The following is a 13888-nucleotide window of genomic DNA, read 5'->3' on the forward strand; positions in this document are numbered from 1 at the left end:
AATAAGTCAGAGCAGAAGACAAAGGAAGGACACTTGGGGACTTTGTGATGATTGTAGATGAATGGCAATACAGGCCTGGCATGCTTATGATGGCATCTGGGAGTCCCTTATCCTGGATGTGGTAAGTTTTAGTCCAGAGGCTTTAATATTGGTGGTTATGCATCTCTCTTTGTCACACCTAAATGGAATCTTCTAATGGCACACACAGAGCTAAAATACAAAAACTATGCTATAGAAACATCCTTTCCACATGTTCTCTAACTTTAGGACTTTAGGAGCCCCCACACCTACTGCTTAGAGTTCTAAGCTTTACTAGAATACCTAAAGAGCCCTTGATTTCATTCCTGCTTTTTATTTATGAAGATTCCAGAGGCTGAGGATGTATTGGGAAGTCCAAAATCCTGTAAGGACAACATTTCCCACTCTATCTCCACACTGTCTAAGCTCTACAGTTTAGGTGCAAGAACTGGACATAGCTGTTATTTTAACATGGTTCAGCATTGGATTTCCTGTGGTCCACTCTAACAGAGAAGTGTATTTTGGGTCAAAATCTCCTCTCTAGCATCTTCTGGGATTTAGGAGTTTTTCTGCTAAATACAACTCTAGTGGTTATTTTAAACTATTTTAGGCTGGAGTGTTCTTATTCCTTCCCAGTGAGGCATGCAAACTGTTGGTTTTAATTTACCTCTATATAAACTGAGAAAAAAATCCTAACCAATTTGAGAGAGTTAAAAATAATATATGTGAAATCCTCTGAAGGTAAAAATGCTATGTTAGCATTACTATATCACTGTTATTGATTTATCTTAATTATTCAGTATTTTGCCAAAAATTTTAAAAGTCGGTCCAATTAAATAAGAGATGATGATCACTGTTGCCATCTTAAATCAGTTAGTTGTTTGTTTTAGTTTTAATGGCATGAAATCTAAAAATATAATAATTTTATTTTATCACATAAAGTATGGAAAAATAATAAGGTAGTTTAGAGAAATCTGTAGTTACGTTTATTTACTTCAAAGGAACATCTAAAATTTAAACCGCATTCTAACATCATGGTGATTGATCAAATGTGAATTAGATTTACACAGAAAAGCAGCACGGTACGGTGGGTAGAGGTTCAGTTTCAGAATCAGGAAGACCTGGGTTCATCTGCCTCTAGAACACACCAGCTACGTGAAAGCTTGGGACAAGTCAATTAACCCGTCCGTTTCCCAGGCAAATCTCTCATTAGACTATAACTTATTGATCTATATTGGTGGAAGGTTATTTGCAGGGATGAAATCACAAACATGGATCCCCCATCTCTACCCTACCCACAGAAGGCATGAAAAGTTACTCTTTTTTTAAACTTAAAGTGAAAGAACACCTAAGATGAATAGGACCCACAGAAAAGTCACGCTTTCCTATATAGTTGGCATTTTCTGTTCTTTCCCACTTTCCCCTCTAAGATTTGAAAAATGTATCTGTTAACGTGACCGTGCAAATATCTCTTTTCTAGCCTAGGTTAACGCCATAGTCAAACGAGAGAACATCCAGCACAGGGGCTGGACCTGTGATTTCACTGGCACGTGGAATTCCTGAGTAACGGAATCCTCAGCAACTTTTTGGTAACTTGTAATTTTGGAAAGTTCCCTTGAGCACCGAGGGGCTAAGCAATTTGTTCACAATAGCACAGACAGCACATGTAAGTAACAAGACTCGAACCCAGGTCTTCCTGGCTTCAAGGCCAGCTCTGTAGTCACTATGCTACGCTGTCTCTCCGAGGATACATAATAGTATAAATTACAATTCTATAATATTCATCAATAGCTTACCATAATGTAGAGCTGTCTGGCCTTCATTATCCTACAAAGAAAGGAAAAACACATTTTAGAATTCTAAGCAAGTGATACGTCGCTTAGTCATTTTTTACTTGTGTCCAACTCTGTGACCTCATTTGAGGTTTTCTTGGGAAAGATGTTGAAGTGGTTTGCTACATCCTTCTCCAGCTTATTTTCGAGATGAAGAAACTGGGGGAAACAGGGTTAAGTGACTTGCCCAGGGTCACAGAGCTAGTAAGTGTTTGAGGCCAGATTTGAACTCAGGAAAATGACTAAAATGTTAAAAAAAAAAAAAATCTCACAGCAAGCCCAGTGATAGGGAAACAACATTTCAGTCAGCTTTCCCCCTCCCATTGTTATTTGGTTAAGATGGCATGCAAAGTCCGGCTTATTGGCAAAAAAAAAAGTCTGTTCCCAGAGTTTTAGCAGCGTTGGTGGGCCAATGAGAAGTTCCAGCATGTATGTTGGTATGCTGATGTGCTCCCATATCAGAGCAAGATAAGATGGGAGTAGGGAATATTCATTGCAATGACAGAATGGCAAAATGCTGAAGAGGCAGATTGTCAGATGAATAATTTCAAACACTTTCATTGCATGTGCTTGATTGTCATATGGACCTTCAAGCTTAAAACTCCTACCCTTGATTTCCATTTCCATCCTAGTCCTTGGATTTGGCAGTTCCTGAGAAATGCTGATTCATGATCCAGCATGACCTGTGATTTATGTTTGCATTTTAGATTGTACCCCCTTTTCCCTAGGAGGGGTTTTGCCTTCAGATACAATTATATCTCTAACCATGGAAAAGCCAACCCGTTGTGGAAATAAAGACTAACAAATGGGCCCTTTTACTGTTTTAAACTGTTAGTGAATTGGCTATAACATGTGAGCAAGAAACTACACAAAGACCAAGTATATATGTTCCAAAATTCACAACCATATAGCATCACTGGAAGAATAATGGCATTAAAAAGATCGGTTTTTTCTGTGAGGGAGTCATGCTAAAAAAGGGATGGGCCTTTGTAAAATTCAGGGAGAAGGAGAGCTATGATCCTGTGAGTCAGGCTTTAGATTAAATAGAAGCCAATATGTATAGTAACTATGAAACCCTGGCAAAGTCACAAAATCACAGAAATTTAGAATTGGAAAGATTTCAACAGTCATCAACCCATATTCTGAAAAAGACCCTTATTATAACAAATGGGGGAAAGCCCCACCCAACAAATAGTATCCAGCCTCTACTAAAAGACATACAATGAGGGGAACTCACTAACACTCTCAAAGGAAACCTATTTAACATTTGGGCAGTTCCAATTCTTTTCCCCTTCTGACAAAGTCTAAATTTTTACTATATTGCCAAAGGAATATCTTACGAGGGAGGGGAAAAAGCAACACAATTTATATGGAGGAACAAAAGATTAAGAATCTTAAGGGTAATAATGGAAAAAAAAAACCAGGAAGGAAGTGGGGAAATGTCTCTCGGTCTACCAGATCTCAAACTATATGCTACAAAGCAGCAAAACCTTAAAACAATTTGGGACTGTTTTAAAAGGGTAAGAAGTTGATCAGTGTGATAGATTAGGCATACAACACAGAAAGAAACATAGTAGCAAAGTCTTTGATAAACCCAAAGACTCTGTCACTGGAGAAAGTACTCATTATTTGACAAAGACTGCTAGGAAAACTGGACAGTAGTCTGCAGGAGCTGAGTTTAGATCAACATCTCGTACCATTTGCTAACAACAACAATGCCTAGCATTTGAGACAGTGCATTAAGGCTTGCAAATCACTTTGCAAAGACTATCTCATTTTATCTTGACAACAACTTGTGGAGGTAGGTGCTGTCATTACCTCTACTTTTACAGATAAAGAACTGAGGCAAATAAGGTTAAGTGATTTGCCCAGGGTCACACAACTAATGTCTGAGGCTGCATTTGAACTCAGGTCTTCCTGCCAAGATAAGTTCCAAATGGATACACGAAATCTAGATGTAAAAAGGTCACATCATAAAGAAATTAGAGGAGCAAGGAATATATTATCTTTTAGACCTATCAATAATGGAGGAGTTCACAAAGAAACAAGTGATAGGATCACCCAAGATTAAATTTAAAATTTTGATTAAATAAAATTTAAAAGTACTTGTACAAACATCTTTAAATGAGAAGGTAAACAGGTAAATAGGAAAAAATCTTTGCAGGAAGTTTCTCTGATGAAAGTCTGGTATCCAAGATATATAAGGTACTGATTCATGGCTATAAAATCATGAGCCATTCCACAACAGATAATGGATATGAGCAGGTGATTTTCAAAGGAAGAAATCTAAGCTACCAACAAAGCATATGAAATAATGCTCTAAATCAACAATAATTAGAGAAATGCAAATTAAAGCAATTTTAAAGTTCTACCTCACACCCATCAGACTGGCAAAGGTTCCAAAAAAGGAAGATGCTAAATGCTGGAGGCGTACACACAAGTGACTGTTGGTGGGAATGTGAACTGGCATAGCCACTCTGGAAAGCAATCTGGAACTATGTCCCAAAACTTACTAAAACTCGATCCAGCTATACCACCATCAGGCTGTTATGTCAAAGAGATCAAAGGAAGAGGAAATATTTATAGCAGCTCTGTTCATATTAGCCCAAAATTGGAAACTGAGGGGCTGTCCTCCTCTTGGGGAATGGCTAAAAAGTTATGGTATATGAATGTAATGGAATACTACTTGTGCTATGAGAAATGAGATTCTGAGAAATCTGGAAAAACTTGATGCAGAGTCAAGTGAGAAAAATTAGAACAATCTATAACAAAATAATACTATAAAAAATTTTTAGAAGACTTTAGAACTCATTAATGGAAAGACAAACCATGAGCCTAGAGGACTAAAGATGAAATACATCACTCCCTCTTGCCAGAAAGATAAGGAACTTAAAATGCACGTTTTCAGGAGTGGGAATTGGTTTTGCTGGACTAAGCACGTTCATGATTAGAGATCTGTTGATCTGTCTGCCTATCTTTGTTCAATGGGGAAGTGACAGGAGGGGGCAGATTACGAATGCACGTAAATGTTTTTTTGCGAGGCCCACTAATTGTTCCTGATTTTTGCCTTCTTGAGCCAAACAGGACAAGTCTAATCCCCTTCCACATGACAGTCTTTCAAACACTTGAAAAGTTAGCCTCTCTCTAGTTCCTTCCCCCTCCTCCCACTTCCTTTTCTCCAGCTGAAAACTAAACAGTCTTTGGTTCCTTTATATGATACTCATAAGACTCAAGGTCTGTCACCATTTTGATTGCCTTCTCCTGGGCACTCTCCAGCTTATTAATGTGCTTCTTAAATGCTACCCCTCAGAACTGAATACAATACTTCAAATGTGGTCTGGCCAAGTTTTTCAATGCAGCTGAAGACCATATAAACTTTTCTGGCTACCATATCACACTGAATGAAAGAATGAAAAAACATTTATTAAATGATTACTATATGCCAAGCACTGTGCCAAATGTAGAGGATATAAAAAGTAAGACGGTCCTTGCTCTACATTCTAACGGGGAGAAAACACATATGGTAAGTTTCAGGCACAATCAGATGGAAAGGCCTTCAGCAAAACGGATGGCAATGCATCTTCTTTCATGTAACTTTCATTAATTAAACAATTATCTGTTTATGATACTATTTGATAGTGCTGAGAACTCTGGTAATGAGAGTGTTCCTTTCCAGTTCCTCAGTAGCTGTTACTGTTTGTCCTTCGTTCTTGAAGAGGACCATGACATCAGGGAGGTGATGCCATGACATGCAAGTCAACTGGACTTAAGTGAGGGAGGGCTGTGCAAAGTCACCAGCCTCACTTCTTCCTCCAGAGCCATCTGGGTCCAGTGGCCAGATGTAGATCAGGTCAACTAGAGATGACCCCTTCCTCGGTAGCTATGGGTCCATCAAATGGAGTGTTCAATGAACTCTTGCAATAATTTTCCCTACCCCAAGTCTCTCTTCTAAAGCACAGGTCTGACCACAACTCTTCTATCGGCAACTGAAGCCTTTTACCACCTGACTCCCACTTCTTATTCCACTTCGTACACTTTTTAGTCTGACAAAACTGTACTTCTTGCTCTTCCTCCCATATGACATCCCATCTCCCACCTACATGCCTTTGTCTAGGCTATCCCACATTCTCTCCTCACTTCTCCCTCTTAGAATCCCTACTTTCCCTTCAAAGATCAGTTCATATTACCTCCTACACGAGTCCTTTCCTCATGCCTCCAGCTGTTGGTGCCTCACTGCCACCATTATCTTTGTTTATTTGCATATATTTTGCAAATATATTTTGTGTTGTTTCCCAGAAAGAATGTAAGCTCCTTAATGAGGAACGGTTTCATTTTTATCTCTGTATCCCAAATACCTGGCATAATGCTTGGCACACAGTAGATACTTAATAAATACTCACTAATTGATGGACTGATCTTATTATAGCCAGCTCAGCATTCTAGGCTGTCAAAATCTATTTGAATCCTAACTTTGCCATCCAGTGTTTTAGCTAACCCTCCCAACTTTGTAGAATCTTCAAATATGATGAGCATACCACCTATCCTTTTATTTAAGGGACAAATAAGAATTCTAAACAGAAAAGATCCCCGGGGTACTCTATTGGAAATTTCCTGCCATGCCATGTTAACACACTGAACCATAATGACTATTTTTTTCAGTCTGGCCATTCAACCAGTTCCAAATCAATCTATATGTATTAGTCTTGTCCATATCTCTTCACTTTTTTTCTATAAGAATAATATGAAATGTTTAATTAAACATTTTGCTAACACCTAGTCTAGGTAAACAATATGTATAGTAATCCTCCATCTATCAGTTTAGTAACTTAGTAAAAAAAGGAAATAAGGCTTTTCTAGAATGATTTTTTTTTTAAGTTTGAAAAGTCATTTTAATTGATTTTGAGTTGTTTACTGAATTTGAACTCATGTATTCTTTAACACACACAAACATGCACACATGTTAATAGATTTTGTTTTGATGTAAAGGGTACTTTACAGCAAATATGCAAACATTATCATTTAAATTTTAACCCTTATAATATTTTCAATAGTTCTTATGTTAAGAAGAAGGTGAGGTATATTCCCCAGGGTGAAAAACCCAGTATTGACTTTTTTTAAAAGTTAAGAATTTTTATTATTTTTTTCTCTATTACATTTTTAAATTTTTTCATATCCTTTAAAAAAAATTGATGGGGCAGCTAGGTGGCGCAGTGAGTAGAGCACCGGCCCTGGAGTCAGGAGGACCTGAGTTCAAATACGGCCTCAGACAGTGGACATACTTACTAGCTGTGTGACCTTGGGCAAGTCACTTAACCCCAATTGCCCTGCCTACCCCCTCAAAAAAATTGAGCTCCAAATTCTCTCCCTCCCTCCCTTTTCTCTCCTTCCTTAATAAAGCAATCTGATATAAATTATATATGTACAGTCTAGAATGATATATTCTTAAGGAAGCCATCCTGGATCTTTGTAATCCATGCCTGTTTTTGTAGATGTTCACCAAACATCTTTTTAATGATGAATGCTAGGATTTTCAAAGAATCAAAGCCAAGCTCGTTGGTCTATAGTTTGCATTCAGTTTTCTCCCCACTTTTTTTTTGGGGGGGGGGAAGAAAGATTTGTACTTTTCCAGTTTTGTGGTCCCTCTTCCCTTTTCCATCATCTTCCAAATATTGCTGACAGTAATACTCACATGTACCTATGTACCAGTTCTTTCAGCACCTCATGATATAGTTCATCTGGGCCAAATGAGAAATTCATGAAGGGCAATGAGATGTTCTTTTACTATCTCTTACTTAGCTTAGGTATCAAATCCCTAATAACAAGTTTTTGTTCCTCTTTACCAAGTTGTGTCAATCTGGGTGCCTGAGGGAGATTGGCAGGCATTTCAGGGAGTCCTCCTAAGCTTACCAGGACAGGAGGGAACTCAAGAGCTCCTTCTCCATTCTATTACCTCTGTCTGCTCTCTACCTCTCAGCTGTTAGGGGATGGGCTTCTCCAGACCTCCGAAGGTATTTATACCACTTGAATGAGAAAAGAATCATCAACTATATTTTTGGCAAGGTGGAGGATCACCGAGTCTTACCATCTATCCAGCCACTATGCCCTCTGGCCCACCAGGCCTTACAATCTGCCCCTCACTATGTCCTGTAGACCCCTGGTGTTACCATCTGATCTACTGATGCCTACTAAGGACCCTTGGGCCTTGCCACCTGCCCTCCCATTGCACCCTCAGGACCACCAGCCTTCTCTATATTCCCTGCTTCTGAACCTTCCTGTTGTATTCCCTAATTACAATATGAGCTTTTAGAGAGCAGAGACTATTTCACTATTTCTATTTGTATTCCCAGGGCTTTGCACTGTAGAGACCATGATCCATGATCAACTTTGTTTTGAATTTTTTGCTACTTTAGACAATTTTATTTTTCCTAGAGGAAGGAGGGAAGGGGAGTGGAATGAAGCCTGTGATTTCATCAGTATAGGGAACCCTCAATGGAACTCCTTCCCTAAGGGCAGATTAGCACTTGTTCTGCAATGCAGAACCTTAGAGCATTCCCTGGGGCCCTCAGCTTTTTCCCCAGTGTTCTTCCTACCACTGAAGTGGACCTTCTATTCATTATGCTATTTGGCAGTACCACAAGGAATACTGCTGTGAGTATTTAGTTGTATGAGGGACCTCCTGTCATTTATCAATCTGGAGTAGATGCCTAGTATGGAATAAGAACAAAGATTAGGAATAGTGATTTCCTATTAAATTCCAAATTGTTTTCCAAAACAGACCAATCCACAGCTCCATCAACACAGCACATGCCCCTCCAAGGTTGACTGTTTCTGTCTTTTGACATCTTTGTCAGCTGGCAAAATGAAATTTCTGAGGGGAATGGGAAAATAAGTCTTTATTAAGTATCCCCACATGCCTGGCACTGTCCTAAGCATTTTACAAATATTATCTCATTTGATGTGAATTGTTTGAATTTGTATTTCTCTTACTATTACTGACTTGGACCAAGCATATGGTTGCTGATTGTTCGCAATTCTTCTGAGAACTATTCATATCATCTGACCAGTTTTCTTAGTGATCCACTCTGGATAAAAATCAAGTTGCCAGAAAATTCAAAGATCTGAAAAACTGGTAATGGAAACATGATTTCTAGAAGTTCTACTCTTAAGAATTTACCTCAGTAGCTAAAACAGAACATGTAAGATTTCTATTTCTGTTCGTTCTAAAAGTAACAAGATTAGGGCAGTTTAGCTTTACTGGAGAATTAAAAGACTGAACATATTTTTCGTCTACACATTATGCCACCACAGCTTCAGTATAAGAAAGATGTCTGCCCTTCCATTTTGGCTGCAAGAATAAAAGCAAACTTCAGGATATAATATGTAAATGGATTAATAGCTATTGCAAGCATAGCGAGGAACTGACTGAAAGGAAAACAATCAAAGACAGGGTCTATCGATTATTCATCCTTAATAAGGCAACAGACCAGATTCACATCCACACAAATGGGTATCAAGGATGGGTTGGCATTGGAATCTTCAGCTAAGATGACTACATTGACTTCAGCAAGATACTGAAATTGCTAGAGAGGCAGAGGCTGGGGTAGACGTGGCACAGTATAAATGAGTTATTGGAAATACAGAATACATAATATATGTGAGGTTTTGCTAGCTTCTCATGGAGGGAGAGAGTAGGAAGGAAAGTGGTTTTCATGACAAGCAGTTCCTAGTTTATTTTTGGCCAATGTTTTGACCAAAGCACTGTAGCCTTTTCAAAATGTTGGTGATTGCAGGAAAACTAAAGCTCTTTACTTTGAGTGGAAAAAAGACAAGGCATCCCAGATTACACAAGAGATATGTGCAATTAGCTGTAAAGCTAATTTCTAAAAAAAAAAAAAAATCTTAATTTTTCCACTGATTTCCAGCATAACAAATGAGATGCATTTTTTTTTTTAATGCAATTTATTTATTTAACATGTTTGGTTTTCAGCATTGATTTTCACAACATTTTGAATTACAAATTTTCTCCCCATTTCTACCCTCCCCCCCACTCCAAGATGGCTTATATTCTGGTTGCCCTGTTCCCCAGTCAGCCCTCCCCTCTATTACCCCCCTCCCCTCTCATCCCCTTTTCCCTTCCTTTCTTGTAGGGCAAGATAAATTTCTACGCCCCGTTGCCTGTGTATCTTATTTTTTAGTTGCATACAAAAACTTTTTTTGTTTTTGAACATCTGATTTTAAAACTTTGAGTTCCAAATTCCCTTCCCTCTTCCCTTCCCACCCACCCTCCCTAAGAAGTTGAGCAATTCAACCTAGGCCACACATGTATCATTATGTATAACCCTTCCACAATACTCATGTTGGTGAAAGGCTAACTACATTTTGCTCCTTCCCAACCCATCCCGCTTTATTGAATTTTCTCCCTTGACCCTGTCCCCTTTCCAAAGTGTTTGTTTTGATTACCTCCACCCCCATCTGCCCTCCACTCCATCATCCCCCCGCCTTTTATTTTTTTTTTATCTTCCTCCCTCTCCTTTCCTGTGGGGTAAGATACCCAACTGAGTATGTATGGTATTCCCCCTCAGGCCAAATCTGATGAGAGCAAGGTTCACTCATTCCCCCCTCACCTGCCCTCTCCCCTCCTCCCATAGAACTGCTTCCTCTTGCCACCTTTATGCGAGATAATCCACCCCATTCTATCTCTCCCTATCTCCCTCTCTCAGTATGTTACTCTCTCATCCCTTAATTTCATTTTATTTCTTTTAGCTATCTTCCCTTCATCCTCAGCTCACCCTGTGTCTGCTCTCTCTCTTTTACATATATATATATATATATAAACACATATATATATACACATACATACACATACATACATATACACATAGATATATACATACACATTCACTTATATATATACATAAACATATATGTATGCATATTCCCTTCAACTACCCTAATACTGAGGTCTCATGAATCATACTCATCATCTTTCCATGTAGGAATGTAAACAAAACAGTTCAACTTTAGTAAGTCCCTTGCAATTTCCGTTTCTTGATTACCTTTTCATGCTTCTCTTGATTCTTGTGTTTGAAAGTCAAATTTTCTATTCAGTTCTGGTCTTTTCACTGAGAAAGCTTGAAAGTCCTCTATTTTATTGAAAGTCCATATTTTGCCTTGGAACATGATACTCAGTTTTGCTGGGTAGGTGATTCGAGGTTTTAATCCTAGCTCCATTGACCTCCGGAATATCGCATTCCAAGCCCTTCGATCTCTTAATGTAGAAGCTGCCAGATCTTGGGTTATTCTGATTGGGTTTCCACAATACTCAAATTGTTTCTTTCTGGCTGCTTGCAGTATTTTCTCCTTAATCTGGGAGCTCTGGAATTTGGCAACAATATTCCTAGGAGATTTCTTTTTGGGATCTATTTGAGGAGGCGATCGATGGATTCTTTCAATTTCTATTTTGCCCTGTCGCTCTAGAATATCAGGGCAGTTCTCCTTGATAATTTCCTGAAAGATGGTATCTAGGCTCTTTTTTTGATCATGGCTTTCCGGTAGTCCAATAATTTTTAAATTATCTCTCCTGGATCTATTTTCCAGGTCAGTGGTTTTTCCAAGGAGATATTTCACGTTGTCTTCCATTTTTTCATTCCTCTGGTTCTGTTTTATAATATCCTGATTTCTCATAAAGTCACTAGCTTCCACTTGCTCCAATCTAATTTTTAAAGTAGTATTTTCTTCAGTGGTCTTTTGGACCTCCTTTTCCATTTGGCTAATTCTGCCTTTCAAGGCATTCTTCTCCTCATTGGCTTTTTGGAGCTCTTTTGCCATTTGAGTTAGTCTATTTTTTAAGGTGTTGTTTTCTTCAGTGTATTTTTCAGTATTTTTTTGGGTCTCCTTTAGCAAGTCATTGACTTGTTTTTCATGGTTTTCTCGCATCCTTCTCATTTCTCTTCCCAATTTTTCCTCTACTTCTCTAACTTGCTTTTCCAACTCCTTTTTGAGTTCTTCTATGGCCTGGGGCCAGTTCATGTTTTTCTTGGAGGCTTTGGTTGTAGGCTCTATGACTTTGTTGTCTTCTTTAGGCTGTATGTTTTGGTCTTCTTTGTCACCAAAGAAAGAATCCAAAGTCTGAGACTGAATCTGGGCGCGTTTTCGCTGCCTGGCCATATTCCCAACCAACTAACTTGACCCTTGAGTTTTTCAGTGGGGTATGACTGCTTGTAGACTAACGAGTTCTATGTTCTACGTTTGGGGGGGAGGTGCCAACTCTGTCAGAGCCGCACTCCTCCTTCCCCAAGGACCCCCAGTCCAGACTGGGCTTAGATCTTCAGCAGGCTGTTGCACTCCTGCTCTGATCCGCCCCTTAATTCCTCCCACCAGGTGGGCCTGGGGCCGGAAGTAACAACAGCTGTAGCTGCCCCACCTCCGCTGCCCCCGGGGCTGGAAGCCAAACCGAGAACTCCTTCCACTCCCGCAGCTTTTCCCACCAACCTTCTCCGCAGTCCTTGGTGTTTGCGGGTCGAGGGGTCTGGTAACTCCCGCAGCTCACATATTCAGGGCGCTAGGGCCCCCTCTGCCCGGCTTCTGGTCTGGATCGTCCATGCCGCTCAGGCTGGGCTCTGCTCCACTCCGTTCCCAGCTCCCAGCTCCCAGCTCCGTGTGGAATAGACCTCACCCAGAGACCATCCAGGCTGTCCTGGGCTGGAGCCCTGCTTCGCTCTGCTGTTCTGTGGGTTCTGCCGTTCTAGAATTGGTTCAGAGCCATTTTTATAGGTTTTTGGAGGGACTCGGGTACGGAGCTCACTCTAGTCCGTGCTTACCAGCCGCCATCTTGGCTCCGCCCCAATGAGATGCATTTTAAACAGGAAAATTGTCATAGAATGGTTTGAAATCTTTTTGTGACCCAAAAAAAGGCCTTTTTTCCAGATGTAAGTAGTATGGCATTAGTGTTACAGGACCCTCTTAACAGTTTAACTTTCCTCTGCAATAAATCATAGACCAAGGACATTTCAAGAATTGAAAGGGATCTCACAGCATACAGCCCAAACCATACCTCAACAGCAATCACCTCCAGCATCTCTAACAAGTTAAGCCTTCCAGCGATAGGGAGCCTATTATTTTGGGAGGCAGTCTATTCCACATATAGTCAACTCTAATAGTTAGGAAATTTTTTATTACATCAAGTTTAAATTTTCCACCCACTACTCCTAGTATTTCCCTCTGGGATTAAGCACAATAAATCTAATCGCTCCTCCAAATATCTGAAGACAGGATTCCTGTCCTACCTATGTTTTCTCTTTTTTAGGCCAAACACCATCAATTCTTTCAACCAATCCTACTGTGGCATATTCTTTAGGACCCTAATCATTCAATTATATTTAATTCAATGAGCATTTAATAAGTGCCTTTCATATGTCAGGAACTGTGCTAGGGGCTTGGAACAGAAGGAGAGAAATGCAAAAGTCCTGTCTTTGAGGAGCTTACATTCCACTTGGAGAAAAAGAAACAACACGTACACAGTAAAATAAAAACAAAACACAGGCAAAGTAATTTTGATCAGGGGAGGCTACTAACTGAGGGATCAGGAAAAGATTCATGTAGAAGGCTGCACAAGTGTTCATCCTTGAATGGAGCCAGGGATTTCAAGGTGGAAGGTGGGAGAAGTAGCATTCTAAAAAATGAGAGAAGGGGGACAGCCTGTGCAGGCTGTGTGAGTAGGCGATACAATGGTGTATAGAGGGAATGACAGGGAGGCCAGCTTGCATGGAACACTGAATACTTGAAGAGGAATAATAAGAAATGTCTTGGAAGATAGGCTGGAGATTGTGAAGGATTTTAAATGAAAAAGGGGGGGGGGCTGGGAGGGAGAGACAAGCATTTATTAAGCATCTACTATGTGCCCAGCACTGTGCTAAGCCCTTGACAAATATTATTTCATATAATCCTCACAACAACCCTGGGAAGTAAAACTCCATTTTACAGTTGAAACAGAGGCAGACAGAGGTTAAATGACTTGCCCAGGGTAACAGAGCAAGACC

The 13888-nt window shown here is 39.7% G+C and overlaps 1 protein-coding gene across 1 annotated transcript in view; it reads right to left on the reverse strand.

Moving 5' to 3' along the window:
• The window catches only part of ACBD6 (acyl-CoA binding domain containing 6), a 227380-nt gene that overhangs the window by 12281 nt on the left and 201211 nt on the right, over positions 1 to 13888 (reverse strand). Inside the window, exon 7 of the mRNA XM_036755421.1 lies at positions 1815 to 1845. Coding sequence (XP_036611316.1) covers positions 1815 to 1845 — 31 coding nt within the window. The remainder of the gene's footprint in view (positions 1 to 1814; positions 1846 to 13888) is intronic.

The sequence above is a fragment of the Trichosurus vulpecula genome, chromosome 4 (assembly GCF_011100635.1).
Source record: "Trichosurus vulpecula isolate mTriVul1 chromosome 4, mTriVul1.pri, whole genome shotgun sequence".
Taxonomy (NCBI): domain Eukaryota; kingdom Metazoa; phylum Chordata; class Mammalia; order Diprotodontia; family Phalangeridae; genus Trichosurus; species Trichosurus vulpecula.